Source organism: Rhinoderma darwinii, chromosome 1 (genome assembly GCF_050947455.1).
Source record: "Rhinoderma darwinii isolate aRhiDar2 chromosome 1, aRhiDar2.hap1, whole genome shotgun sequence".
Taxonomy (NCBI): domain Eukaryota; kingdom Metazoa; phylum Chordata; class Amphibia; order Anura; family Rhinodermatidae; genus Rhinoderma; species Rhinoderma darwinii.
Window position 1 is genome coordinate 602,495,062 of NC_134687.1, and position 26,115 is coordinate 602,521,176.

Here is a 26,115-nt window from a genome sequence, read left to right on the forward strand (position 1 = left end):
ACTCTGCCCAGTGCCCAGAGCTGTTGGTAACAGCGAGGGCACAGGGCTGTGTGCACGCGATCGCGTGCACACTGTTTTCTATGCAGAAATGCATGTGATCGCTGTGATTGGTTGTCACAGCGATCACATGTTCAGGGGCCAAAAGATTGACCCCTGACATTCTGCCCAGTGCCCATGGCTGTTAGCAACAGCCAGGGCATAGAGCTGTGTGCACGCGATCCCGCGTGCACAGTCTCTGAAGTGCGGCCGTATATATACTATACGCCGGACTTTAGAGACCCTGACCGCTGGCCGTATAAATACGGCCAGCGGTCGGGAACCTGTTAATTATTAATTTTTTCACACGTCAGGAAATATAAATTAGATTCTAATTTATAACATTTCCATGTGCTGGCCACTAGAGGGAGCCGTTCCCAAAATTGCAGCATGGTCAATGTGGTAAAGAAACCTCATTGATGTATGCTGCAAATTTGGGGTGGACATACTCTCCTCTGGTGTGCTCACAATCCCCCCCTCCCTTATTCTGGCTAGTGCCAGGAGAAGGAAGGGTTTGAAGACATTTTCTGAGCGACTGCACAGTGTAGGAGGATTAGATACAGGGCTCAGACGACACTATCACAAGAACATACACGAAAATAAATTACCTGCTCCTGCCTCGGCTGGTCTACGCTTGTCTTCCTTGCGCCTTCGCTTCGTTGAACATATGGCCGGAAGCTGTCATCTTACGGTCCACATAAAAATGGCGCCGGATTTTGTTCTACGAACGAGCTTCGTTTCGGTCTGTGTGGGAGCGGCGCATGCGCCTTTCCCACACAGACGGCGTACGCTTCCGAGAATGGAACGGCTACCGTTCGCATTCTCTATGGGGTTGTATGTGCCGTATTCAATCTCTGTATGTGTCATTAATCAACACATACAGAGATGAAAAAAAAAATGGCAGCCCCCATAGAGGTCAGAAAACATTAAAAAGTAAAACATGAGAACACAATTAAATAAAATATTTGAAAATATATTAAAAGCAATGATTAAAACAAATAAAATTCATGACACCGTCCCTTTAAGGCATTGTGCCAAAGGTAATATTGCAGACAAGTCTGCAATTTTTTTTCTCAAATAACGAAGTAAAAGCAGCATTTTTGGAGAATATTTACCTCTTATTGCAGAAGAACTAATCCATTGGAACAGAAGAGGGAAGGATGTGTTTGTCAGCATGGTTACAGAAACAAAGGCCGTCCCATTGACTAGGATAATAAATGACGCATCCTCGTTCTTGTCCCGAGGCACCAGTAAACGACTAGTAGATCCCAATCTACTGGTTGCCTGGCTAGGAGCGTTTCACACAAGTTGACATTTTGCTCATGGAAAATGGTTCTACTACATCACCAATGCCCTTCCCCCACTTTATCTAGGGTTTAAGTAGATAAACAAGGTGCACTGTGTGATTGTACATTTGCTCATCCATTAGGCTGGGCTCTCAATTTGCAGATGCCCCGTTGTCAAAACTCCAACGACATGTAGATTGGCACAGTTTTTCTAAATTGACTGCAGGTAAAAGCACTTCCAGGCCCCCAGCACACAAAACAGGGAATTTCAGCTGAACGTCTGCACCAAATAGTGTTTGATTTGATGTGGACTAGTGGCTGGATTTGCCGACACCGGATGAGGGGAGCAAAAAAGTCAACACTAACCACCCCCCGGTCCCCGATAGCGACGCGTCAGTCCTTCCAGGGCTGGTGTCGGTGTTGCAGGCCTCCTGGGATGACTTTTGCAACCTGTGATTGGCTGCAGTGCTCACATGGGATGACATCATCCCAGGAGGCCAGCAGCACGGAGACCAGATGGTGGAGGTGTGAGGTTTTGCTATGGGACCGCCAGGAGCGGTGAGTAGACGTTTTTTTTTTAATTTTAAAATGGAACATTTAACTTAGTTTTTGTTGCGAATTAGCAGATTTTACGCAGCTAAAATCGCAAGACTTGCTATTTGTTGCAAAAGTTAACTATCCCATTGAGAAGAACGTGGAAAGTCTGCAACAAATATGCAACTATTCGGCAGGATCATCTCATCAACTATGCAAATCTGGACGAAAAATCTGCAGCAATTCCGCTGTGTGTGTAGGGGGCCTCATTGTTAATGGCCACGAGGTTATGTAGTTTACTACTTGGCCATTAATAACGAAAGTGCTTTTACCTGCAATCAATTCGAAAGCTGCTCCAATCTACAAGTCCGCATGGTTTGAGCTGGACTATAGTGCGTCCGCAGCCTGCGAACACAGCCTGAGAAGACTCACCTAGAGTAATGCAGTTGCAGGATGAACATGACGTCAACACCTTAGACTAGAGGGTTTGTCTATGTAGCACGGACTAATGTAAATGTAGGGCCCTCAGTCTATAGATCACTGTACAACTGGCCGCAGCTATGGGACGCTTATTCACCACAAGGCTGTACACCGTACATTAAAGTATAACGTGGTCCTCAACGCAATAACTGCGGCTCCAAACCACAGCTATACATTATATTGGCGCAATGTTTTGCGAAAAACCAGTGACAATACATTGACAAATGTGGGCCTTTGCATGTAGTGTTAGCATGTAGCATCAATAGCTGTGAATAGAACATTTTTTTTAAAAGCATGTCACAAGGCACACGCTGTCCGATCTGCATGTTGCAGGGCAGGAGCAGCTTGACGTACTATAGGCTGACATGTCCGGGTCACACAATGATTGACAGCGATCTATGTATGAGCGTGTATTTATGAGCTGTCAATCACTAAGTGACTCCACCCCTCCAGCAGAAATAAATGACACGTTATCACAATTCTTTTCCCACAAAATGATATATGGATATGCTCCGCTCCTCCGGCTCTGTGGCAGGCCCCCGCAGCTAGAGAGATTATTCAATATGACAAATGTGCTGTAAAGTACCAAGCACAGGACGGGTTTTATAATTATTTTATATCTCTTGCTTTATGGATGAACGTAGCCTTGGATACAGGCGTAAATATTTATACAAACCAATGGCTGCAGTCGTCTTCCATTCTAGCAACAGTCGGGTATGTTCACATGGCTTATTTTCAGCCGTTTTTTGGGCCGTAAACACCCTGAAAAACGGCTGAAAATACGAGGGGCTAAACACCTCCAAACATCTGCCCATTGATTTCAATGGGAAAACGTTTTTTCGTTCCCACGGGGGGGTTTTCTCATGCGACCGTTTGTAAAAACCCTGAAAAAAGAAGTCCATGTCACTTCCTGAGCCATTTTTCATTGTCTCAATAGAAAAACAGCTCCTAAAATGGCCGTAAAAAAAAACACATAAAAAAACGCTTGATGCATAAAAAACAGCTAAAAGTCAGGGTCTGTTTTCCCTTGAAAACAGCTCTGTACTTTCCGTCCGTTTTCCGTTTGCCGTGTGAACACACCCTCAACTCCAACATGGCAAAGCTCCACCTACATTTCCCCAAGATACAGGATTGGACCATGTGATTATTTCCATGAAGATGGACAGACATCTCATTTGTTTTTCAACTGATGGAACCGATTCTGATTGTTTAGTTTCCATATTTGCACTGATCATTGGCGCCGCTTATCAGCCAGATCAGCTGAATTTATAACCTGCGGAATCCTGACACCACATACATCAGACCAGGATTTTATGGTTTGATTTATTTAAAAAAATACTTATTTATAATGATTTTGTATTTACATGAAATGAACATGTGCAACTCGCTGATCAACAAACAAAACGGCAGCAGGACGATCGCTCAGATCCAGTTTGCTCCAAACACCAAATGAAAATTCCTCAAGGACCTTGAGCGTCTTAGAGTCTTATAGAATTATTTTTTCCTGTAAACAAATCAATAAATAAGAGAAGTGTTCTTGAGACTGGACCTGAATGTGCTGCTCCTTAGAACCGCGACTGTTCCCAGGTGACGTTCTTCTCTCCTGGGTCTTTCTTGGCGCAGCTTTCAAGGTGGCTGCTCGAGGTTTTGGGCTTGCCATGAGTGTGCCTGGCTAGGAGAGCCGAGTTGAGACTATCCAAAAACATAGGGGGATAATACTGCTTAGAAGAATTCGTATTGATAAGAACAAACATGAGTCATGTTCTGTATAGCAAGAGGGTTAAAAAGGATCGCAGGAGACACAGCGTCTGGACGAAGCTAGGGGCAGCTAATTCTAGAACAGGGGAGATGAGCATTATTTCAAGGTACACCATAAGGTTCAATGCACACGATGCGTGTTACATGCGGTTTTTCCACATGTATTTGCGGGAGGCAAATCCGCAGCATAATACAGTACCGGCAGAGTAAATGAGATTTCAGGAAATCTCATGTACATGCTGCAGATTTTTTTCGGCACGTAAATTGACCTGCGATGCGTAGTTTAAAATCCGCAGCATGTCAATTTATCTTGCATTTCCGCTTGCGAATTATATCGGACTGGTAGACTGAATTCACACGGGACGGATACGCTGCGTAAAAGCACGCAGCTTATCTGTCCTCTGCGCTGCAGGGAATTCTGGGTGAAAAACCGCACCAAACTGTGGTGCAGTTTTTCGCCTGGAATTTCCACTGTGGAAAACTGAAGCGTCATTCCAGGAGGCCGACCTTCTGACGTCAGCCAGGCCGGCCTTTTGGGATGACGTTTCATCTCATGTGACCTCCGCTACAGACTGTAATTGGCTGCAGCGGTCACACGGGATGAAACGTCATCCCAGGAGGCCGCACTCGAGGCAGGAACAGAGACTTCTGGGTAAGTATCAGGCTTTTTTTTTTTTCCCCCGAGTTGCGTTTTTTGCAGCGGGATCGCTATTAGTTGAGGGATTTACCTTCCCATTGAATTCAATGGGGAATTCCCGCAACAAATAAGATGCTGCTGATTAAATTTCTACACCGCAGGAAATGTGTTTTTTCCCGCTTCGTATTTACGCAGCGTGTGGTTGACATTTGTTCAATCTCATCCAATTTACTGCTACTGTATTCTGCTGTGTTTTCTCTGTCCCCAATTCCGGACGGAAAAAAACGCAGCAAATACTCTACGTGTGAACAGGCCCGCGCTAAGGAAAAACACACGAAAACCTGCAGCATGAAAATGCACTGATTTACTTATCAAAACGTAAAAACCGCACCAAAAAACGCGCGATTAGGTGTGGTTTTTACCTGTGAATTTCCTGCGGTTTTGATGCACATTTTCCGCAGCAAAATACACAACGTGTGCACGTAGCCTAAGGGTGCAGTCACACGCGGCAGATTACGTTGCAGAAATTTCTGCGACTGAAAATCAGCTCCAATCTGAATGGGGTTGCTTCTGCAGCAGGTGTAAGGATTTCTGCGAGTTCTGGACACTTCAGGATTTCTAACTTTACCGTACACTTGTTACATTGAATGCAAAAACGTATCCACGAGATATGCCATAGATGTCTGATGGATGAAGATCCCAGCTCTGTCAAGAACGGGGGGGGGGGGGGACCAGCTGCCGCATTGAATGGAGGAGACCTAATCACTCCCATAGGTGTTACACATACAGCCGATCCCCTTCCTCAACAAAGGGTGCAAGTCGCGGAGCTGGGTATCAGAGATTTATGACATATGTCTAAGATGGGATTAACACTGTAGCACCATACATAGTACAGAGTCAGATACCATATGGAGCATTTAGACCAGGGGTGGGCAAACTTTTTGACTCGCGGGCCACAATGGGTTCTAAAATTTGACAGAGGGGCCGGGCCAGGAGCATTTGGAGGGAGTGTTTGGGCCGGATATACTAAAGCATTAAATGTAGTGTGTGCAAACCTCATAGCACAGTAAGAACACTACAACCCAATTTATTAACTGTCTTTCAAATGTGAAAAATAGCCCTTATCAGTTAATAAATTTGTCTCAAGGAATATGCAAGATATGGCATTTACATACTATTTCGCAGATACTGGGAGGAGGAAATGTAAATAGATTAAAATAACATACGCACTGTGATTTATCAAGAAAAAAGTTCTGTTGACTCTGTAAATTAGCTGCCAACCTCTGAGCAGTAGCCGCCCGTTCTTGTGTTGACTGCTTGCTAGCATAGTTTGCATGCTTCGTGGCAAAGTGACGGCTGATATTGTACTCTTTGAAAACCGAAGGGCTTAATGGTGACGTGAAACGAAGTGAAAATTAAAGTGAAATAAAGAGAAATACGCGCCACATTAACCCCTTAATGACCGGGCCATTTTGCACGTTAATGACCAAGGATTATTTTTTGTTTTTTCATGGTCGCATTCCAAGAGTCGTAACTTTTTTTTTATTACGTCGACATAGCCGTATAAGGGCTTGTTTTTTGCGGGACGAGTTGTATTTTGTAATTGTACCATTTTTAGATGCTTATAACATATTGATTAACTTTTATTAACTTTATTTTAGGAGAGAATTGAAAATAAGCAGCTATTCCAGCATTAATTTTCACGTTATAAATTTATGCCCTTTACTATGCAGCATAAATAACATGTTACCTTTATTCTACGGGTCGGCACGATTACGGGGATACCAAATATGTAAAGGTTTTATATGTTTTCCTATGTTTGCACAATAAAAACCCTTTTAGAAAAAAATTACTTGTTTTTGCATCGCCGCGTTCCAAGAGCCGTCATTTTTTTATTTTTCCGTCGATGTGACCGTATGTGGGCTTGATTTTTGCGGGCCAATGCGTAGTTTTCATTAGTACTATTTTGGGGTACATAGGACTTATAGATTAATTTTTATTTTATTTTTTATGGGGGGAATGGGAGAAAAGAGAATTTTGCCGTTGTTTTTTGCGGGTTTTTTGGACGCCGTACATCCGGCGGTTTCATTAATGTGTTCATTTTATTGGTCAAGTTGTTATGATCGCGGGGATACCATATATGTGTATGTGTGATTTGTTTTGACACTTTTACTGAATAAAACCACTTTTTGGGCAAAAAAAGTAGTTTTATTTGATTTTGACTGTAATTATTTTATTTTTTTTCAACAAACTTTATTTAACTGATTGACATTTTTTTTTTAAGTCCCACCAGGGGACTTCACTATGCGATGTGCCGATCGCATATATAATGCTTTGGTATACTTAGTATACCAAAGCATTATTGCCTGTCAGTGTAAAACTGACAGGCAACCTGTTAGGTCATGCCTCCGGCATCGCCAAACAGGCAGTTGCGGAAGACAGACCTGGGGGTCTTTGTTAGACCCCCGGCTGTCATGGAAACCCGACGGCGACCCGCGATTTGTTTGCGGGGGCGCCGATCGGGTGACAGAGGGAGCTCCCTCCCTCTGTCAAACACATTAGATGCCGCTGTCACTATTGACAGCGGCATTTAATGGGTTAAACTGCCGGAATCGGAGCGCGCTTCGATTCCGGCAGTTGCAGCAGGAGCCAGGCTGTGTATAACAGCCGTGCTCCTGCCGCTGATCGCGTGGGTACACTGGCAGTACCCGCGCCATCACAGGACGGATATATCCGTCCTCCTGCGCGAACTAGCAGCTGCTGAGGACGGATATATCCGTCCTTCGGCGTTAAGGAGTTAACAACGGTCAATGTGTTTTGAGTGCGCCATCTATTGGGAAAACGTGGGCATTGCAGGGAAAGGGGAAAAAAAAGGAGGTTTTTACTATGATTTGGACAAGTTCGGCGGGCCGGATTAAAAAGCCTAACGGGCCGTATGTGGCCCGCGGGCCGTAGTTTGCCCATGTCTGATTTAGACTGACAGATGACTAACCATATTCATGGAAACTGCGGAATAAAACGCTTCATTTACCTGAGAATCCACTGGAACCAAGGATAGGAAGTCCATACCTAGAAATACAATGATCTTTCAGGAAACAGATTATGCAGGCTCCCTAATGCACCACATGAGAACCAACATTGAAAATATAGAATAAATAGGATTTGGAAATGTAAACTGTATAAATCTGATCCTCAATTTTACAACAAATATAAAAGTAAGTGAATATGTCATTTCTGATATATAATTTGTCTATATAAGGGTCACTTAATTTGTTGTTCTATTATCGGGATAATTCCCTTTACTAGTGGGTAGCGATTGTGATAGCAGAGAAGGGCAGCAGCGAGAAATACCCCCTGCCCTACAAGCCCCATCAGCAGAATACAGGCCACCCAAAAGGGCAGCTTTAGTTAAATATCCAGTGTATGCGGATGAGCTACAGGGAAGCTGCTAAGTGTCTGAATTCCCTGCCTCTGCCCTCCTCGATTATCTGCTTACTCTAGTGCAGTGGTCTATGCCCTACAGCTGTTGCAAAACTACCAATACCAGCATGCCCTGACGGCATTATCCCTCCACCCAGAAGAGCAGTAACTCCAATCAGGATCCATTTCCCCAAATAGCAGCTGTGTTGAAGATGTCAACCTTCAAATCCTCCCTTTTTGCAAAACATGTTCCTTCGATAAGGAGTCTATTGCTGAGTGGTCCAGCTGCTTGAACCCCCTAGAATCAAATAACTGTCGACATCCACAATACATGGTGGCGCACAGTCCTCCAGAGAAGGAGCCGCTCTTGGCTCCCTGTTCTGGATGACAGAGGATGTTCTAAGCAGGGGAGACCACCCTCTATGATATACCTGTGCCCTAATAGAATATACTTATGGTGAAGAGTTGTTCTGAGTGGACAACCCCCTTTAGTAGCGGAGTACATAGAATATACCTGGTAAATCTGTGATGGCTGAATGGTGGAAGTGATCTTGGTATTCTAGCATGGACTGATGTAAGGAGTCTGGCTCCATGCTTCCCATCTTCCCCAGTCGTATTGTTGATGGCTGATAAGATAACACCCTTTAAAAAGAAAATAACAAATGATTCAATTTCATTTGCCGACAACGATAATATTTACTTTTATAAAACGATACGACCAGCAGATGGTGGAGCATTTGCTCGTTCAGCTGCTGATCGTTCACGTTTACACTGGGCAATTATCGTCAACGAGCGTTATATTAGCGCTCGTCTGCCCAATAATCGTCCTGTGTAAAACCCCCTTCAGCCAGCGGTGTTGGGAAGGTACAATGAGCCAATCATCTCCGCACCCTTTCATCTGGGACCCCTGTGTATCCGGCATATACAGATATTTCTGTTTACGTGCTGGCTCATCCTCGTCTTCAGAGGAGCTGTCGATGGTCAGGTCAATGACTTCTGCCTTCATCTTAGTGCTTATCTCAGTGGGCTCTTTAGCTGAGAATACTTTGCTGATCACTCCAGAGCCTGTGAGATGTGGGAAGAGCACAGATCAGGGCCACATAAAAACAATGAATGGACTCAAATTAATGTTGTCTGTAAAAAGGGGCTAACATCTCCTGTCGAAAATGTTCCAGAAATTACAATACACTATGAAAATGACATGAAATATTGTATTATTATTATTGCCTACTCCTTGCAGAGTTCTCAGCTGAGACCACTAGGTGGCATGCTTTTCTATCAGCAATGTGTTCTTCATGCTTGTGAACGTTTTCAGTATAATAACAGGTGAACATACCGGCTGCCACTCCACTTAACACTTTATATAGTGCTGGCACTAGGCTTTCAAAGGAATTACAATAGTAAAATCTCACCTGGCTGATCACACTTTCTGATACTTTTTTTGGGGGTAAAAATGACTGGAAAATATTTCACAATGCCACATGTGAACATACCATTACATGGCGTCTAGTGAATTCACACTTTGTATCGCCTCTATCCTACGGGTAATAGCAGTGGTTCACAAACAGGAGCTCTCCTGTGCCATCCATATGTCCTGATAGGACATATAGACGGGTTGTCCTGATGGGAATAGAGCTGCAGTTATATACACATGATGGTCAATTGAAGCTCTTGGACGGTTTTTGAGTTATTATAGTTTATTTTCCTCTATTCATAGAAATAGCTGTTTTTGGTTTGTTACCACATTTAAGAATAAAATCAAGTGACTCAATAGTAGTACAAAATAAGTAAAGCTTTTTGCTATAGTGTTGAAAACTGCCGTTCTGTTTTAAGCTTCAGGTTATATTGCAGCATCGCTCTATATGTAGAATGCAGCTCCATTCAGTGTCTATGGGGCAGATGGAAAAGGGAGAAGAAGAAAAGGGGGGCTTGGGTCCCGCCCGTTCCAGTAATCGGTGGGGGTCCCAGAGTTCAGACATTTATCACCAAATGTCAATTATGAAAAAACCTGCTGGTTTGTGAATTTTCCACATTTATTCTTCCATACCTTCATTGTGTGGAAACTGAGAGCTCGGTGCGCTCTGTGGCTCTTTCTTTGGTCTCATGGGACACCAGGACCCGTCCTCCTGGAACTGAATCTCATCTACATCTGAGCACTGATTGAGGATCTCCATGAAGAGCCTGTGTTACGAGTACACAATATTAGAGAGATCAGGTAGGAACCAAAAATGTTTCATTTAACGGGGTCTAGCATTGGAAGACGCTGCTTACATCTTAATTCTGGTTAGCTAGCGGTTAGCCGTTATCTCTCATGTGTACAGTATGGGCAGCATAAACGGAGTAGCCATTTCATCTCCAGCATCGTTATAGTACTGTATGGAGAAGAACTGTCCAGATTGGATGAAATTTGGCCCTCCGTTTTTTCTTTAAAAAAAAATAGGATGAATGTCCATTTCTGCCCCCCCAAAAATGCAGATAAAACAGAGATTTGCTTTATCCTTGGCTGCCTTGTCATGTTATCTATGAGATTGTAGGGGGAATGTGACATAGGACTAAAGCTGGTGGACTCACTATTGCCGCATGCAACCACTGTGGCCTGCTGTGCGAGACATATTGCTTCTCTTAAAGGGAAGGTGTCACGAAAAAAAGTTTTTTGATATGTTATTGCTTTTAGTATGTCATTAAAATAAATTCTATTTATTTGTGTTTTTGTGTTGTACTTTTTTCTCTCTTTTACTTCTCTATGGGGACTGCCATTTTTTTTTAATCATTTATATACTGTTTAACTAAAAAAAAAATATGTATATTTTTCTAGCGACACATTCCCTTTAAGGACCTATTACACGGGCCAATGATTGGGCAAACGAGTGTTCATGCGAGTGCTCGTTCCCAATCACTGCCCTGTGTAAAAGGTCAGCCCTATGAACGAGCAAATGCTCTTTCAATGGCTGATCGCATCTGTTACGCAGCACAAAATATCGTTTTCGGCAGCACATCTTCCTGTGTAAACAGGAGATGTGCTGCCGAGTAGATGGAAATGTATGGGGACGAGTGATGGTAGTAACGATACGATCACTCATCTCCGTGCATAACCAATCATTGCTCCTTGTGATAGGAGAAAACGAGCGATACTGCTCTGTTTCACTGTTAAGACATCTGCTACTCCGTTAACACACATGTACGTACCCGTCTAATATGAGACTCTCATAGCTGGCCTTCTTGTCACACACAGGACAGATCCAGGTGGGCTTCTTTTCATTCATTTGCAGGTAGAGTGCAGCATCAAAGCATTGTAAGTGAGTGCAGGTGACAGACCGACAAGGGAATGTTAGTCTCATTTTTCCAAGCTAAAGAGGGTAAGATTTAAGAAATGTTTTGTCAATCTAAAGCTGATGTCTACTGCACAGCAGAATCTCTGGCATGGAAACACGAAGGATTAACCATATTCACATATATCTTCATGCATTACAAAGGGGTATTCTATATTAACCCCTTCCTGACATTTCACGTACCCACGCGTCATAGCCGGGTAGGGGGAAGTATGGAACGGGCTCACGGAGTAAACCCGCTCCATACGATGCGGGTGTCGGCTGTATGTTACAACCGAAACTTCACAGTAACGAGCTGGATAGCGCTTGAGCGTGATCCCGCTCATTTAACCCGTTAAATGCCACGGTCAATAGCGACCGCAGCATTTAAAGTTAGAAAGAGGGTGCGACCCCCTCTAGAAGCTCATCGCGCCCCCCGCAATGCAATCGCAGGGTGGCGATTGGTTAATATGGTAGCCTGGGTCTGCCATCTTTGTGCTCCTATTAAGCCCTTAATAGAAGCCTGTCAGAAAGGCGATATACTGCAATACATTAGTATTGCAGTATATAGTGCAAGCGATCAACGATCGCTGGTTGAAGTCCGCTTGGGGGACTAATAAAAAAAAAAAGAAAAAATGAGTCAAATAAAGTTGTTTTTTTTATGTAAAAAAAAAATATTAAAACCGTTTGCCCATTTTTCCCCGAGAGCATTGTAAAAAAAAATAAACATAAATTAATATCACCGCATCCGTAAAAGTCTGAACTATTACAATATATCATTATTTAACCCGCACGGTGAACGCCGTAAAAAAAAAAGAAATGTAAAACGCCAGAAATCGCTATTTTTTTGGTCACTTCATCGCCCACAAAAAAATGGAGTAAAAAGTGATCAAAACCTCGCATGTAGACCAAAATCTTATCATTAGAAACTACAGCTTATCCCGCAAAAAATAAGCCCTCAGACCACTTAATCAACGGAAAAATAAAAAATAAAGTTATGGCTCTCAGAATTTGGCGACACAAAATAAATTACATTTTTTACACTTCGTTTTTTCCTTGTAAAAGTAGTAAAAAATAGAAAAAACGATATATATTTGGTATCGCCGTAATCGTATTGACCCGCAGAATAAAGTTAGCATGTTGTTTTAATTGCACAGTGAACTCTGTAAAAACGAAGCGCAAAAAACAATGCAGGAATCGCTGTTTTTTTTTTAATTTTCAAATATTTTTTCCCCGTTTCCTAGTACATTATATGGCACAATAAATGGCACTAAAACTACAACTCGTCCCGCAAAAATCAAGCCCTCATAGGACTAGATCGACGGAAAAGTGAAAAAGTTATGACTTTTGGAATGTGCGGAAGAAAAAACGAAAATGAAAATCTGAAAGTTGTTTACGACGGGAAGGGGTTAACAAGAAGCAGGTGGCCTCGGCCGTTTCCGTAACTTCCATAAAACTGAATGTGCATCCACCGCTCATTCATTCTCTGCCAGGATGGGGCGAACCCCCGTTTTCCACATAGGAGCCTCTACCACACATTTATGGCATATCCCGTGCAGTCTAGTGGTAAAAACATCTCCCTTTCTCAGCACTTAGGCCTGATTTCCAATGACTATTGTTTAGCAATGGTGCAGGTTATTTGTGACTATTCACATCCCGTCCTCATACCAAGACACATACAATCCTGTCCTTCCTTAACATAAGGGTATGTTCACATGCTTAGCAAAAAACGTCTGAAAATACGGAGCTGTTTTCAAGCGAAAACAGACCCTGATTTTCAGACGTTTTTGTAGCAACTTGCGTTTTTCGCGGCGTATTTTACATCCATTATTGGAGCTGTTTTTCAATGGAGTCAATGAAAAACGCCCCCAAAAACGTCTCAAGAAGTGACATGCACTTCTTTTTCGCGGGCGTCTTTTTATGCGCCGTATTTTGACAGCGACGCGTAAAATTAAACCTCATGGGAACAGAACACCGTAAAAATCCCATTGCAAGCAATGGGCAGATGTTTGGAGGCGTAATGGTGCCGTTTTTTCAGGCATAATTCGAGGCATAAACGACCCGAATTACGTCTGAAACCACTGCGTGTGAACATACCCTAAGGCTGGGTTCATACACCCTATTTATGGGCGTAATTCGGGCATTTTAACCTCGAATTACGTCCAAAAATACGGCTCCAATGCGCCGGCAAACATCTGCCTATTCATTTGAATGGGCTTTACGATGTTCTGTGCCGACGGTCATTTTTTTTAAGCGCCGCTGTCAAAAGACGGCGCATAAAAAAAGAGGCCCGCGTCAAAGAAGTGCCTGTCACTTCTTGGGACGTAATTGGAGCCGTTTTCCATTGACTCCATAGAAAAACAGCTCCAATTACGTCCGTAATGGACGATGCGAAAAACACTTGCACTTGCCTTTACGTCTGAAATTCCGGAGCTGTTTTCTCCTGAAAACAGCTCCGTAATTTCAGGCGTATCGGACGTGTACGTGTGAACATACCCTTAGAGTAACAGGAACGCTACCAACCACAAGATCGAACAGAGAAAAGAGTCACAGGATCACCTTCCCCTCCTAAAAAAATCTCTGCGCCGCTGGGGCCCGGCTCCTTCCATGTTATAGTTGCTCTTCTATATAGGACATGCAACCCTGTCCTCAAACATACTATAATATAAAAGGACAGGTCAGACTCCCACAAAATCCCTGAACAGCTACAGGCTGTACCCATGCCTTCATTACACATGGATAATATGGAATGCCTGAAATTCCTTCCACACTGAAGGCGCAGCAGATTATTCAGCATGTCGACTGGCCACATTGTTTCAATGACGACACTTGTAAGGCTGCGTCTGTGCCTGCAATGGTTATTAATAAGAATAAATACTTACTACAAAGCAGTACTTACAGGGCACATCAATGAAACGCGAAGGCTAGTGGTGGCAATCTCACTGTCTGGATCTGCCGTCAGCTTCTCCTTTACTGAAAGGCAACAAATCACAAATATCAGAAAAAGAACAAAAACATCAAAATATTAGTACTAAGTACTGTGCTAAAAGCAAGCAACCTAACAGCCATGCTGGGACCTGTATAAGGAAGGCTACCGAATTCCTCTGCCTGCATAATACAAAAGCTTTTCTACCTTAGGGGTTATTCCCATATTGGACATTTATGGCATATCCACGTGATATGCCATTAATATCCAATAGACGCGGGTCCTACTACTGTGACCTGCACCTAATCTCTAGAACGGGGTCCCTGACCTGCAACTCTCCGGCCACTCTCTGACGAGATGGTCAGGCGTACGGGAATAGCTGAAATACACTGTTTCCTTAGAAGTAAATGGAAGTTATGGAAACAGCATAGCACGGCTTTTGAGTTCCAGAAACAGCATAGCACGGCTCCTGAGTTCCAGAAACAGCATAGCACGGCTCCTGAGTTCCAGAAACAGCATAGCACGGCTCCTGAGTTCCAGAAACAGCATAGCACGGCTCCCGAGTTCCAGAAACAGCATAGCTTCCCGTGCTTACCAGAAAGTGGCTGGAGAGAACGGGAGTGGGAATAGGTAGGATGGGGGTCCCTGTTCTAGAGATAGTTGTGGTTCGCAGAGGTGGGACACGCATCATTTAGACATTTATGGCATATTCTGTGGACATGCCATAAATATCTGGAAACCTCATTTAACAAAAAAACTCTTAAAGAAAAACCCAGAGCAAAAACATAATAAATTTGACATCTGACAGGCAAAATTTTTTTTTATAGCTGCATCAAAAATTGGCACCATTTACCCTTATTCCAGTTAATAAATTTGGCCTAAATTAGATCTCCAGGGAAGGCATGGCTACTGTTCTCGTCACTTTTCAAATTTGACAAGTGAGAAGAAAAACCGCAACATTTATTTTAAAAAGTCACATCAAAACCGTTCTCTTATTTTACCTAATGCTGTTTTCCATGGTGACCAGCAGGCTAAAACCAGCAAAGATAATGAACCAATAACGGGCTTTGAAGCAGCTCAGATGGGACTAAAAGTCCACGACTAGATACCACGCGCCATGCACTTACTCAGTGCCCTGGAATGGTCTGGATTCCTGATGCCTTTCATCTTTAGCTTCTGTAATAACACCGCAGACGTCAGCTGCCGGACTAGGTACACAGACATGGAGTAATTCTACGATAAATAGACACTCCGTTAAGAAGGAAAACTTTCGACGTAGGTTTAATATGGGAAATCAACGTTTATACACGTCATGACCACACACTCAGTAAGTAATGTTACTGGGAACTCACCCACCTTTCCAATCTCTGAAGCCCAACAGATAGAGACTTGGTTTGGGACAGCAGATGACAGGCGCACTAGAGATGTGATGTTCAGCGGGCGCCCTGGTCGCTTCTGTTCAACACCATTTTTCGGTGGTGGGGCGCAACCCTGCAACAGCAAAGACCAAAAATGTAGATACAATACAGTAACAGGGTCACAACAATCGATTAGAAAGCATTGAAAAGCGTTGACAGATATGAACACCGCTTGAAAGAAAAGGTTCTCCACTCAAAATCCTATCTGCACCTCTATTCTTAGTAAATGTTGGATTTCCTACACTCAGCCATACGGTTAATCTCCATAAACGCCACTATGGAAGGGTATATTTAACCCCGCCCTGTCTGATGGCCTATCCCTCCTCCCCTTGTCCCTCCCTTCCCCCCTTTTCTCCTCGAGACTAATCTCTCTGTTCTGCCAGCGCTCTTCCATTTCCCCTGATGGGGTCGTGTAGCTGTTGACTCTTTGCCTTTTATATTGAACATCTAATCATTTACCTTGAATGATGTCGGGTATCTGACGGACGTGATATTTTTCTTCCTCTTTTAAATTTTGATGATACTTTTTGTAAAGTTTAATAAAAAAGAAAATCGTTTAAAAAAAAAAAAAAAAAAAAATATCTATCCTGGTCATGTGATGGCACACAGGTGCACTACCCTTCCAAAGTTCTGATAACTGTACTGTAACGAGCCCTGCACCTGTGTATCCGTCACATGACCAGGACAGATTTTTATCCACTGGAAGTTAACAATGAAGATTCTTGCTGAATGACAGCAAGCAGAGATCTTGAGAACCGTGAGGAATTAGTACAGAAAGTATATTGAACTATTCTATTATTTTACATTCTACAATGAATAAGAGCCTGATGCTTTATTATCTGAGGAAAACCTCTATAAAGTTTGTCACGGTCCCTTTAGAAGGCAACTGTAATAAAGATTATATAAAGCACACGTCCCAAAATCCATTTTAATAACTCACCGGCAATGGAAAAAGCTTCCCATTGACTTTAATGCAAAGGCTGCTGGGATAGTTATCCTCCTGAGGACAACTGGTCTCTGCTAAACACAACCTGTATTCAATGGACAGAAAGAGCAAGCATGAAAACCAGTCAGACGATTCATGTCAGACGCGCTCCTCCTAAAACAAGCAAAACGCGGCTGTACCTGAGCTGAACTTGTACTGAATAATCTCGCTGTCCTCCCGGCATATAATCCCTGCGAACAGAAGGAAGAATGGACAGATATCGGAACAACCTGTAAAATCTATAGACATACAGTGTACATGCAGCTTTCCATATAAGGGCATATGGGCATCATGGGGGGTCTCCGTTTGGGACCAGTCTCTATGAGGAAGAGCGGACAGCCGCTGCAAGGCTCGATGTGACCACATATTCATTTGAATGGGCGTCATGTAATGCTACATTTGGAAGTGAGCAGTCACTCACATTGATAACAGGCAGGAGTTAGAGAAGTCAGACTCACATTGATCAGTCGACCGTAGAGGTTGCTTTATTCTAAGGGGTTGTGTATATTTAATATAAACCCAGAAGTAAATCCTAACCCCAGAAAAGGTAGAACACAAGCATTTATGCTTCTTCCTTTTCCTGCTTGCACTCCTGGTTTTGGCTAAAAAAATACAGATGTAAAATACTGACCACAATACACTGTGTGAACGTGGCCTTGGCTCAAATGTCTTCCAGCAAAGCCTAAAGCTCTGATCTCTATTGTAGCAGTGACTTTTATAGACTCTCACCCTTGCCATTACCCAAAAGGGCAGACACTGCTGGTGGAACTGCTTAGGGAAGATTCAATTCAAAGACCTGCGTTTGGTATTTCCATTACTCTGCTTTGAGTCGAACATACGGAAAGCACCGGATCCATTGCACCACGGACACCATCGGCATCCGACAAAAAGCATTGACTTTAATGGGTCCCATTGGGTTTCTGCCATGGTGCCTGTATTTTCAGCAGACAAAATAGCGCAGTGTGCTGCACGGTCAGGCAGTTTTGACCGGATCCGTGTAGGAGCCTCCAACGCAGATGTGATCGAAGCCTAAAACTATTGAGTATCTTTGAAAATTTTTTGCTTAATTTGAGCTGCTGGTTTCCTGGTACCAAACAGAAGTGCATTGTGGGAACTCAGATGGCAGTTATACATTTAGAGCCAAGCTCCAAGGTCACATGACTGACAGCGCCATTAAACTGCTGACTGTTTCCAATGGTAACAGGCAGAATATTGGCAGCAGCTGTTTTTACTGACAGAGCACAGAATCCTCTGCTTCCCTCTACCATCATGATACAATTCTCTCACCATGCAGCCCCCACTAGGTGATGCCCACTGCATACACATTTATACAAATAGCTATGGATTATACTGGGATCAGTTGTGCATCGGTCAGCTGGTCTATATCTCATAGCTATGGCCACTTTTATGTTCTGAGTGGAGTTTAACATGGCATCCTTCCTTACAGTATATTTTCAGACCACACTACTGGACTTTACATGTACAGCACCAGAATGAAGGCAAAGCGTTAATCACCCAGCACTTTCTCATACTGACTGCATCTGAACGCTAAACAAACCTGCACCAGAGCGAAAAGGAAGAGAAAAATATGATCAAATATTTATTACCTGGAGATGCAAATTTCACGCACTTGCTGAGGGGTCAAAGCAAAAATAAAGAATTTCTCTTGAAATCGTTGCATACTGTTCTGAGCTGCAATAAAATAAATGCATACATGTAACCCATGTCTATTAAATCAATGAAAAATAAATAAAATAAAGTTTACTTTCTCAGTAAAAATATAAATATATACAGTAAAAAGGGCAGGACCACTAAAATGCTGGATTATTGGAATTCTAAAAAGTTAATATCCACTCTAAGGCCTCATGCACACGACCGTAGTGTTTTTCTGGTCCGCAAATTCCAGGACCGTGTTCCGTGAAATGTCATCCGCAGTTCATCCGTATGTAATCCGCAAAATGCGGATGAAAAATAAAAAGCCTAGGTAAAACATGATGACGACAGAACTCATTCCCGGTCGTCGCCTAGCAACACTTCCGCAAATCCGCAAAACTGCGGATGACACACGGCGGTGTATCCGCAATTTCCACGGGCCCATTGACTTCTATTGGCATGTCCGCACCGCATTTGCGGCCCATAATAGGACATGTCCGTAGTTTCTGCGGCACGGATGTGCGGACATGCGGAGAGCCGTGAAAACACGGATAGTGTGTATGGGCCCATAGAAATGAATGGGTCCGCAATTTACCCGTGGATTTGCGGTTGAATTGCGGACGCAAAAACACGGTCGTGTGCATGATTAGGCTTTGTTCACATCAGCGTCGGGCTTCCGTCCATGGGTTCCGTTGCAGCTTTCCGTCGGAACCCATGGACGGAAGGCCAAACAGACACCAAAGCTTCCATTTGCATTACCATTGAATTCAATGGTAATGCTTCCGTTACTAAAGGTTTCCGTTTGTCTCCATTCCGTAACGTTTCCGTTGTATAGGCGGAATCAATAGCGTAGTCAAAATCCAGTGTAATGTCTGTTTTATTATTGAGCTCAAGCGGATCGGTCAGAATACTATGTCCTTCTGTTTAAGGGCAGCATGGTGTGGGGACAGGTTTACTCTACTATTCGCCCAAACGGCAGGAAAAAATATTGTGCTATTTGGCTAATAAAGAAAAGGGCGGACTCCTAGTTATCCCCCCCCCCTCCACCCTCTTCTCCAGTGATTGACAGGAGGCTGTGTATCTGCATGTATATATATATATACACACGACAGCCATCAATCACTGGTGAGAGTGGCGGGAGGTAGAGGGGAGATGCAAAGATAGTGTTCCACTTGTGAAAACATGCCGTTTGGGCTAATAGTAGAGTGGACCCGTCCCCAAACTACGCTGCCCTTAAAAGGTGTATTCCCAAGTAGGGTTATCATGATACCAGAGTTCGGACTTCGATACGATACATTCTGTAATATTTCGATTCTCGATACAACGACGACACTTTGCCAACAATAATTACTTAATAATGATTTTCTGATGTGAGGAACATAGTATGATGAATTTGAATAGTAGTGAACGCCATCATGTTTCTCAGTCATAATAGACAACATTGGGTTAATATGTCAGGTACATGATAACTAGTAACGTGAGGCACATGGAGGTTTAGAATTCATAATACTACGTGCCTCACATTAATAAGTGAAAGAAAGCAGTTTGAATTTTTATCATCATAAATGACGCTATAAATTTGTTGTGCAGGTTATTACGGTCGTGACGATACTGAATGTGTATATTTTATGTATTGAGACTTATTTGAATATTTATTGTAAATAATGTGTGTATTTTTTAAAAAAAAATTTATTTAACACTATTTTTTTATACTTTTTATTTTTAAACTCTAATGTACTGGCATATATCTAAATGGCAGTACATTAGTCTGTGTAATGATAAGTATGTCCTAACAACTGCCTGTGTGCCAAGTATGCCCTAACAACAGGAAATATGGTCAGACAGCCCTGGGGTCCTTCAAACGATCCTGTGCTGTCTACCCATATATGGTAAGTCCCTCGATCGCGTCAGAGGAATTCCAAGGGGCACACCCCCCTTCTCATTTTCCCCTTGAACGCAGCATTTCCTCTGATCTCCCCCGTTAGAGCGGGGTTGCGGCTGTGTAATAATACAGCCATTGCCCCCCTCCTGAGAAGTGTGTGCGCGCGGTCAGCAAGAGGTGATGGGCTGTAGCTGCACTAATGAGCGGGGGCGCCGGCACTAAACACAGAGCATTGGAGTGTTTTGAAGTGCGCCCATGTTCTCTGTCTTCAGCGCAGGCGCTCATTAGTGCAGCGACAGCCCACCTCTTGCTGACCACGCGTGCACACTTAACAGGAGCGGGACAATGGCTGTATTACACAGCCCCGCTCTAACTACATTCATGTCTTATAGTTCTAAGCTGTGCAAGAATTAACGGTATTAATACATGAATTAACGGTATTCAACCATTTGAGGGTGCACGGCATCTAAATAATATCAATATTTCGATGCATCGTGCAACCCTATTCCCAATATTAACATTTATCAACTATCATTAGGAGCAGATTCCAGGATATAGAAGGATCGGGTATGTTGGGAGTTAAGCCACAGCCAGAGGTAGAGGATTGTGCCCCTTTCTTTATTGAAAGGAACATGATTATGGAAATGGTTAGGAGAAGGAACAAAATCGGCTGAACGTTTAGACAACAGCCATCTAATGTGTGTGGCTGGCTTAACTGGTTGCCGACACAGGACGAGAATGCTCGTCCTGAGCGGCGGATATTGGCGCATTAGGACGAGCATTCTCGTCCTGTGTGACAGCCATCTGTGCGCGCGATCGAGAGCGGGGCAACGGCTGTAAGACACAGCCACGGCCCCGCTCTGATAGCGTAGAGAAGAGAAACATCCTCTCTCTGCCGTTAACCCTTTGAATCCTGCGATGAAAGCTGATCGCGGCGTTCAAGGAGGGGACTGCACTTTGATCGCGTCACAGAAATTAACCAGACATTGAAGGACCCCAGGGCTGTCTGAACATATTTCCTGTTAGGGCATACTGAGGTATGCCCTAACAACTGCCTGTGTACAATCAGTACACAGGCTAATGTAATGACATATAGATCTATGCCAGTACATTAGTTACAAAATCAAAATGATAAATCCCTTTATGGGATTTTAAAAAAAAGTTAAATGAATGCAAAAAAAAATGAATGATAAATAAATAAATAAAAAGTAAAAAAAAATACACAGAAACACACATTTTTTTTTATAATGAACAAACTTTTGAAAATATAAGTCACAAAACATGAAATAATATAGACCTATTTGGTATCGCCACGACCGTAACAACCTGTACAACAAATGTATTACATTATTTATGATGATCGGTGTAGGGTGTAAAAAAATAAAATATTAAAACTGCAGCGGAAATGCTTTTTTCTGCACTTGTCAAAATAAACATTTATAGAGATTAAACGATAATGTATTTGTACCAAACAATGGTACCTGCAAAAAGTACAACTCGTCCCGCAAAAAACAAAGTCTCATACAACTACGTCGTACAAAAAATAAAAAAGAGTTATGAGCGTCGGGATGCAAAGAGGGAAATTTAAAAAAATTGTTCTGTCCTCAAGGCCAAAATTGGCCGTGTCCTTAAGGGGTTAATGAAGCAGCACCAATAAAAAAAAAAATTATTCAACAGCAAAGGAAGGACTTTATTATGAACATGTGAGAAACCATTAAAGAGAACATGACACTACATAGCATAGTTTAGGGACAAGTGATGGCGGTAAAGATTTTGGGGTGGCAGAACCACAAAGAGGGTGGCTAGGTGAGCCTTCCGCCTCAACCCATTTGAGAGTCCAAGGTAGAAGATGATTGGGAGGAAAGAGATAAAGGAGCGAGAAATTATCCCACAGAGCGTACATTGCTGTTGGCAGCAGATCTAGGTCTCTGGTCATGAAGATAGGAACATTGTGGTTCAGACGGGATGTGAATAGGTCCACGTCTGAAGACCCACATTTTTGGCTCATTTGAAGAAAGACTTCAGGGTGAAGAGACCATTCTCGCGTGTCGAGCCTTCCTTGACTGCGAAATTCCGTAACCCAATTGTGCACTCCTGGAACGTGTACCATGGATAAGGAAGGAACATGATCCTCAACTCAGCGTTGAATCCTGGGGGCCATCCACATTGCAGCGAGACTGCGAGTAACTCCCAGGTGAGTGATCAGTCTGTATCCTGATGGGAAGGTCCTGAAGGAGGGGGGCTCCAGTGAGAAAGGGGTAGGAAGATGTTTCTCAGTTCCAGAATGGACACCTACTTTGACCACAATCCCTGCCCCCAGCCAGTAAGGCTGCCATCCAAGGACAATACTAGCCACCCTAGAGGTAGTGACGGGCAGGTAATGTCCAAAAGTTCAGGGGGTGTTGAGAGATAGGCGGTAGCCTACGCGTTTCAGACCCTATCTGGGTCACAAGCCATGACTAAGGACCCAGATAGGGTCTGAAACGCGTAGGCTACCGCCTATCTCTCAACACCCCCTGAACTTTTGGACATTACCTGCCCGTCACCACCATTTTTCTGTTCACTGTTTTTATTCAAATCAACATTAAAACTTGGAAATAGTTTCCTGTTTTAAACAGAATCATTATTCCCAGCGCTGGTTCCAACCTTCTTTTTTCTGCCTTATCCCTCTGCGTGTGCCGACACGAGGATCCGTGTGCTGACCACCCTACCTGTGACTAGGTGAGCTGGAGGAAATTCTCCCCCTTGTTTTTCTGTACACCCTAGAGGTAGGAAGGAGTGGCCCTGGGAGATCGCAGGAGCCGATTTCCATCACATCAGGTCTGTGCAAACACACAAAGGGAGAAGGATCTTCTTGTCCCGTGAAACAGGAGATTTGTCCCAAGGAGAGAGGATCGCTTGTTGGAGAAGCGGTGTGTGTTGAATTGTGTGTAGCCGATGGCCTACAATGCCGAGACCAACTTTTCCCCAAATACGCATGCAAAAACAAATGGAGAACGGGACCCACCTGCAAAGGAAAGTTACCCCCACTTGGATGGAGCTCATCTCCTCCCCATGGAGAAAAACGCTGGCTGTCCTGGTGTCAAATATCATCCCTAGGAATTCCATGCACTGGGATGGGTGGATTTCTGTTGGTTGACAATCGAAAAAACCTCTGCAGAGTTTCCAGCGGGATCCTGAGGCAATATGGAGCCTTCACCAAGAGATCATCCAGGTAAGGAATTATGGAAAATCCCCTAGCGAAAGAGAAGCGCCACTAGAGCGGTTATGATCTTGGTGAAGTACATAGGCACAGTGGCCAACCCAGAGGAAAGTGCGACAGTCTAAAAATGTGAAGCGAAGGAACCGATGATGGGACCTTGCAATAGAAATGTGAAGATAGGCATCGCTTATGTTGATGGATACTCGCCCTGTTCACAACCACTGACAGCAAGGATTAAATCCAGCACCTGCCAATGTGAAAACAGTTTAGTTTCTTCAGATCCAGGATGAGTCTTAACTGACCTGTCCTCCTTGGAAACTTCAAAAAGGATTGAAGTTTCCAGTTCCAAGCTAAAACCCTGGAAGCGTTCTAGCTGTGGAACTAGAATGACAACTTCCTCCCTGAAGGAGGAGAGAATGAATGAGGGGAGCTTGCGTCGAGAGAAAAAACCTCAGTGGACGGGTCAGCCTGGGAGCCCTGCTGAGGTGGAAACTTTCAAAGGAGGCGACCATGGATAACGAGAGTCTGGATAGGCCTCCTATAACCTGTGATAGGGATCTGGCCCATGCCGGCGGTGCTGCATCCTAACAGACTATCAGAGGAATCCTAGGGCAGACTAGGTGCAAAACACAACGAGACAACCGGGTTGGCTGTATGAGAACTCAGACTGAGAGAAGGGACAAACAATGAGGGCGAGGAAAAATGGTTAGGGGTAGTACCCCTATATTTTGTTATAATATGGCAGGCCTAAAAATGTAAATTTTTTTAAAAAAAGCCCTGCTTCTGGGGGAAATAGCCCACGCTGAGCCAGGATAGCCTCAGGGAAAATACCCTACAGGGACAGCTCCTTAGATAAGCCTAAGCTCCTGCCAGCCCGAAAACAGGAGGGAGTGGGGGAAGCGAATAACGCTGCAGGCTAAATTTAGGAGCGTTACCGGCCGGTGAAGCGGTCCTGGCCAGAAAAGAAGCTGCAGAATTAATCCCCAAGATACAGAACTGTGGGAAAATTGAGAATGATGGGTAGACCATGGGTGGGACACTGGGAAAAAATTCAAAAACAGTCAAGGAAGGGGGGAGGAGGAGAGAGACCCAGGCCCAGCTGACAGGATGAAAACTGACAGTCATAGATAAAAAAAAATAAACAGAGGACAGGGGCAAAGGCAATACTCAACTGTGCGCCATCTTTAGGTGAACGCAAGGTCCCTCCTTCAGAAACCTCGCACTAGTAGGGAGACTTAAATATGTTTTACGTAAAATAACAAAACACAGCAGACCTGCCAATCAGGTCGTGTCTGCCTGTGACGGACACTAAGTATAAATTGATCAGCCGAGCGCCTGTGGGAGAAGTGTAGCCTGCATAGGAAGAGCCAACACTTTTTTGTACCTAGTGTCTGCCTCCTAGTAGCGAAGACCCATACCCATTGTGCTGTGTCACCCAACAATACAAACAAGAAAAAGGGGTGACGGTTTCTATATATACACACCTGCACAATGTAAATGATAATGACATTATTGTATCATATCTTTCTTTCACTGAAATTCACACATTGACTGGAAAAGCATTGGCAATAGGTAGAATAAAGGACCACCGGACAGATGTGAATAGTGACATATAGCAGCGGGCATCTCTGCAAAATTGGAGCGGTCTAAATGTCAGAACAAGCAGATTATACAGACATTATTTACATACATAGTAGGAATAGTCTTATGAAGTGCACTACAGTAGAAGTCTAGTGAACATCTGACACCGCTAAACTATTATAAAGACTGCAATTGTGACAGCTGCTAATCTCATCTTACCCAGACTCGTCGGCTTGATGAGAACATCAAGCACATCATAGAACGGAAGACTTCGGAGATGGACATCTGGATGGACCGGTGGGATTGGTGGAGAAAGTTGCTGTAGGTCAAAGTGCGGCTTGGTGTCCTGTAGGAGTACTGTGCCAAGGGGGGATGCGGGGGAGTGTGGAGCTACAGAAGTGGAGGGTAAAGAGTGGATTCCGGCAACAGCGAGGTCTGAATCTACCGATGAGTTGCTATCCAAATTGAAGACATTAGATCTGATAGATGAGAGGCCCGAAACGGCTTCTAATGTCCGAGGAAACCTTCTCCTGTACAGCTCTTTGATTTTGATCTGAACAGCAGGGCTGCATCCGTTCTTCAATAAGTGGAGAGCTCTCATGAGGAGGTCGTGTTTGCGCCCACTCTTATTGCGGCCAGCAAAGCCCAACAGCACTTGAAGTTCTGACACTCGAAAACTGGATACCATGTTCTAAAAAAAAAAGAAAATGCGCTGTTAAAGACGAGCTCCAGCGGTAACACAACTTTCCATGTCCGCATTCCCCCCCTGACTGTATTCCACACTCTACACTTCTGTATTCTGGACTTCCTTCATAAACTGCTGCCTGGGCTGTGCTTTAACCCCTTAATGACCAGCCGATTTTAAACCTTGACGACCAAGCTATATTTTACGTTTTACGTCTCATTCCAAGAGCTATAACTTTTTTATTTTTGCATCGACATAGATGTAAAAAGTCTTGTTTTTTTGCGGGGCAAGTTGTATTTATTAATAGCACCATTTTGGGGTACA

General features: G+C 43.6%; 1 protein-coding gene across 3 annotated transcripts in view; it reads right to left on the bottom strand.

Annotated features, from left to right (window-relative positions):
- Positions 1–3,645: 3,645 nt before the first annotated feature.
- Positions 3,646–26,115, bottom strand: part of PIAS2 (protein inhibitor of activated STAT 2) — a 36,634-nt gene continuing 14,164 nt past the window's right edge. For 2 of the 3 annotated variants that reach the window (XM_075840668.1, XM_075840676.1), the window contains exons 2-14: positions 25,326–25,797; positions 18,396–18,480; positions 16,929–16,979; positions 16,744–16,834; positions 15,742–15,876; positions 15,513–15,618; positions 14,359–14,432; positions 11,338–11,498; positions 10,199–10,332; positions 9,042–9,216; positions 8,666–8,793; positions 7,763–7,800; positions 3,646–4,028 (exon numbers count right to left, since the gene is read on the bottom strand). In XM_075840668.1, the coding sequence (XP_075696783.1) occupies positions 3,963–4,028; positions 7,763–7,800; positions 8,666–8,793; positions 9,042–9,216; positions 10,199–10,332; positions 11,338–11,498; positions 14,359–14,432; positions 15,513–15,618; positions 15,742–15,876; positions 16,744–16,834; positions 16,929–16,979; positions 18,396–18,480; positions 25,326–25,797 (1,716 nt within the window). In that variant the 3' untranslated portion in view covers positions 3,646–3,962. Of the gene's footprint in view, positions 4,058–7,762; positions 7,801–8,665; positions 8,794–9,041; positions 9,217–10,198; positions 10,333–11,337; positions 11,499–14,358; positions 14,433–15,512; positions 15,619–15,741; positions 15,877–16,743; positions 16,835–16,928; positions 16,980–18,395; positions 18,481–25,325; positions 25,798–26,115 lie in introns of all 3 variants that reach the window. The other variant, XM_075840684.1, reaches the window with a different exon arrangement.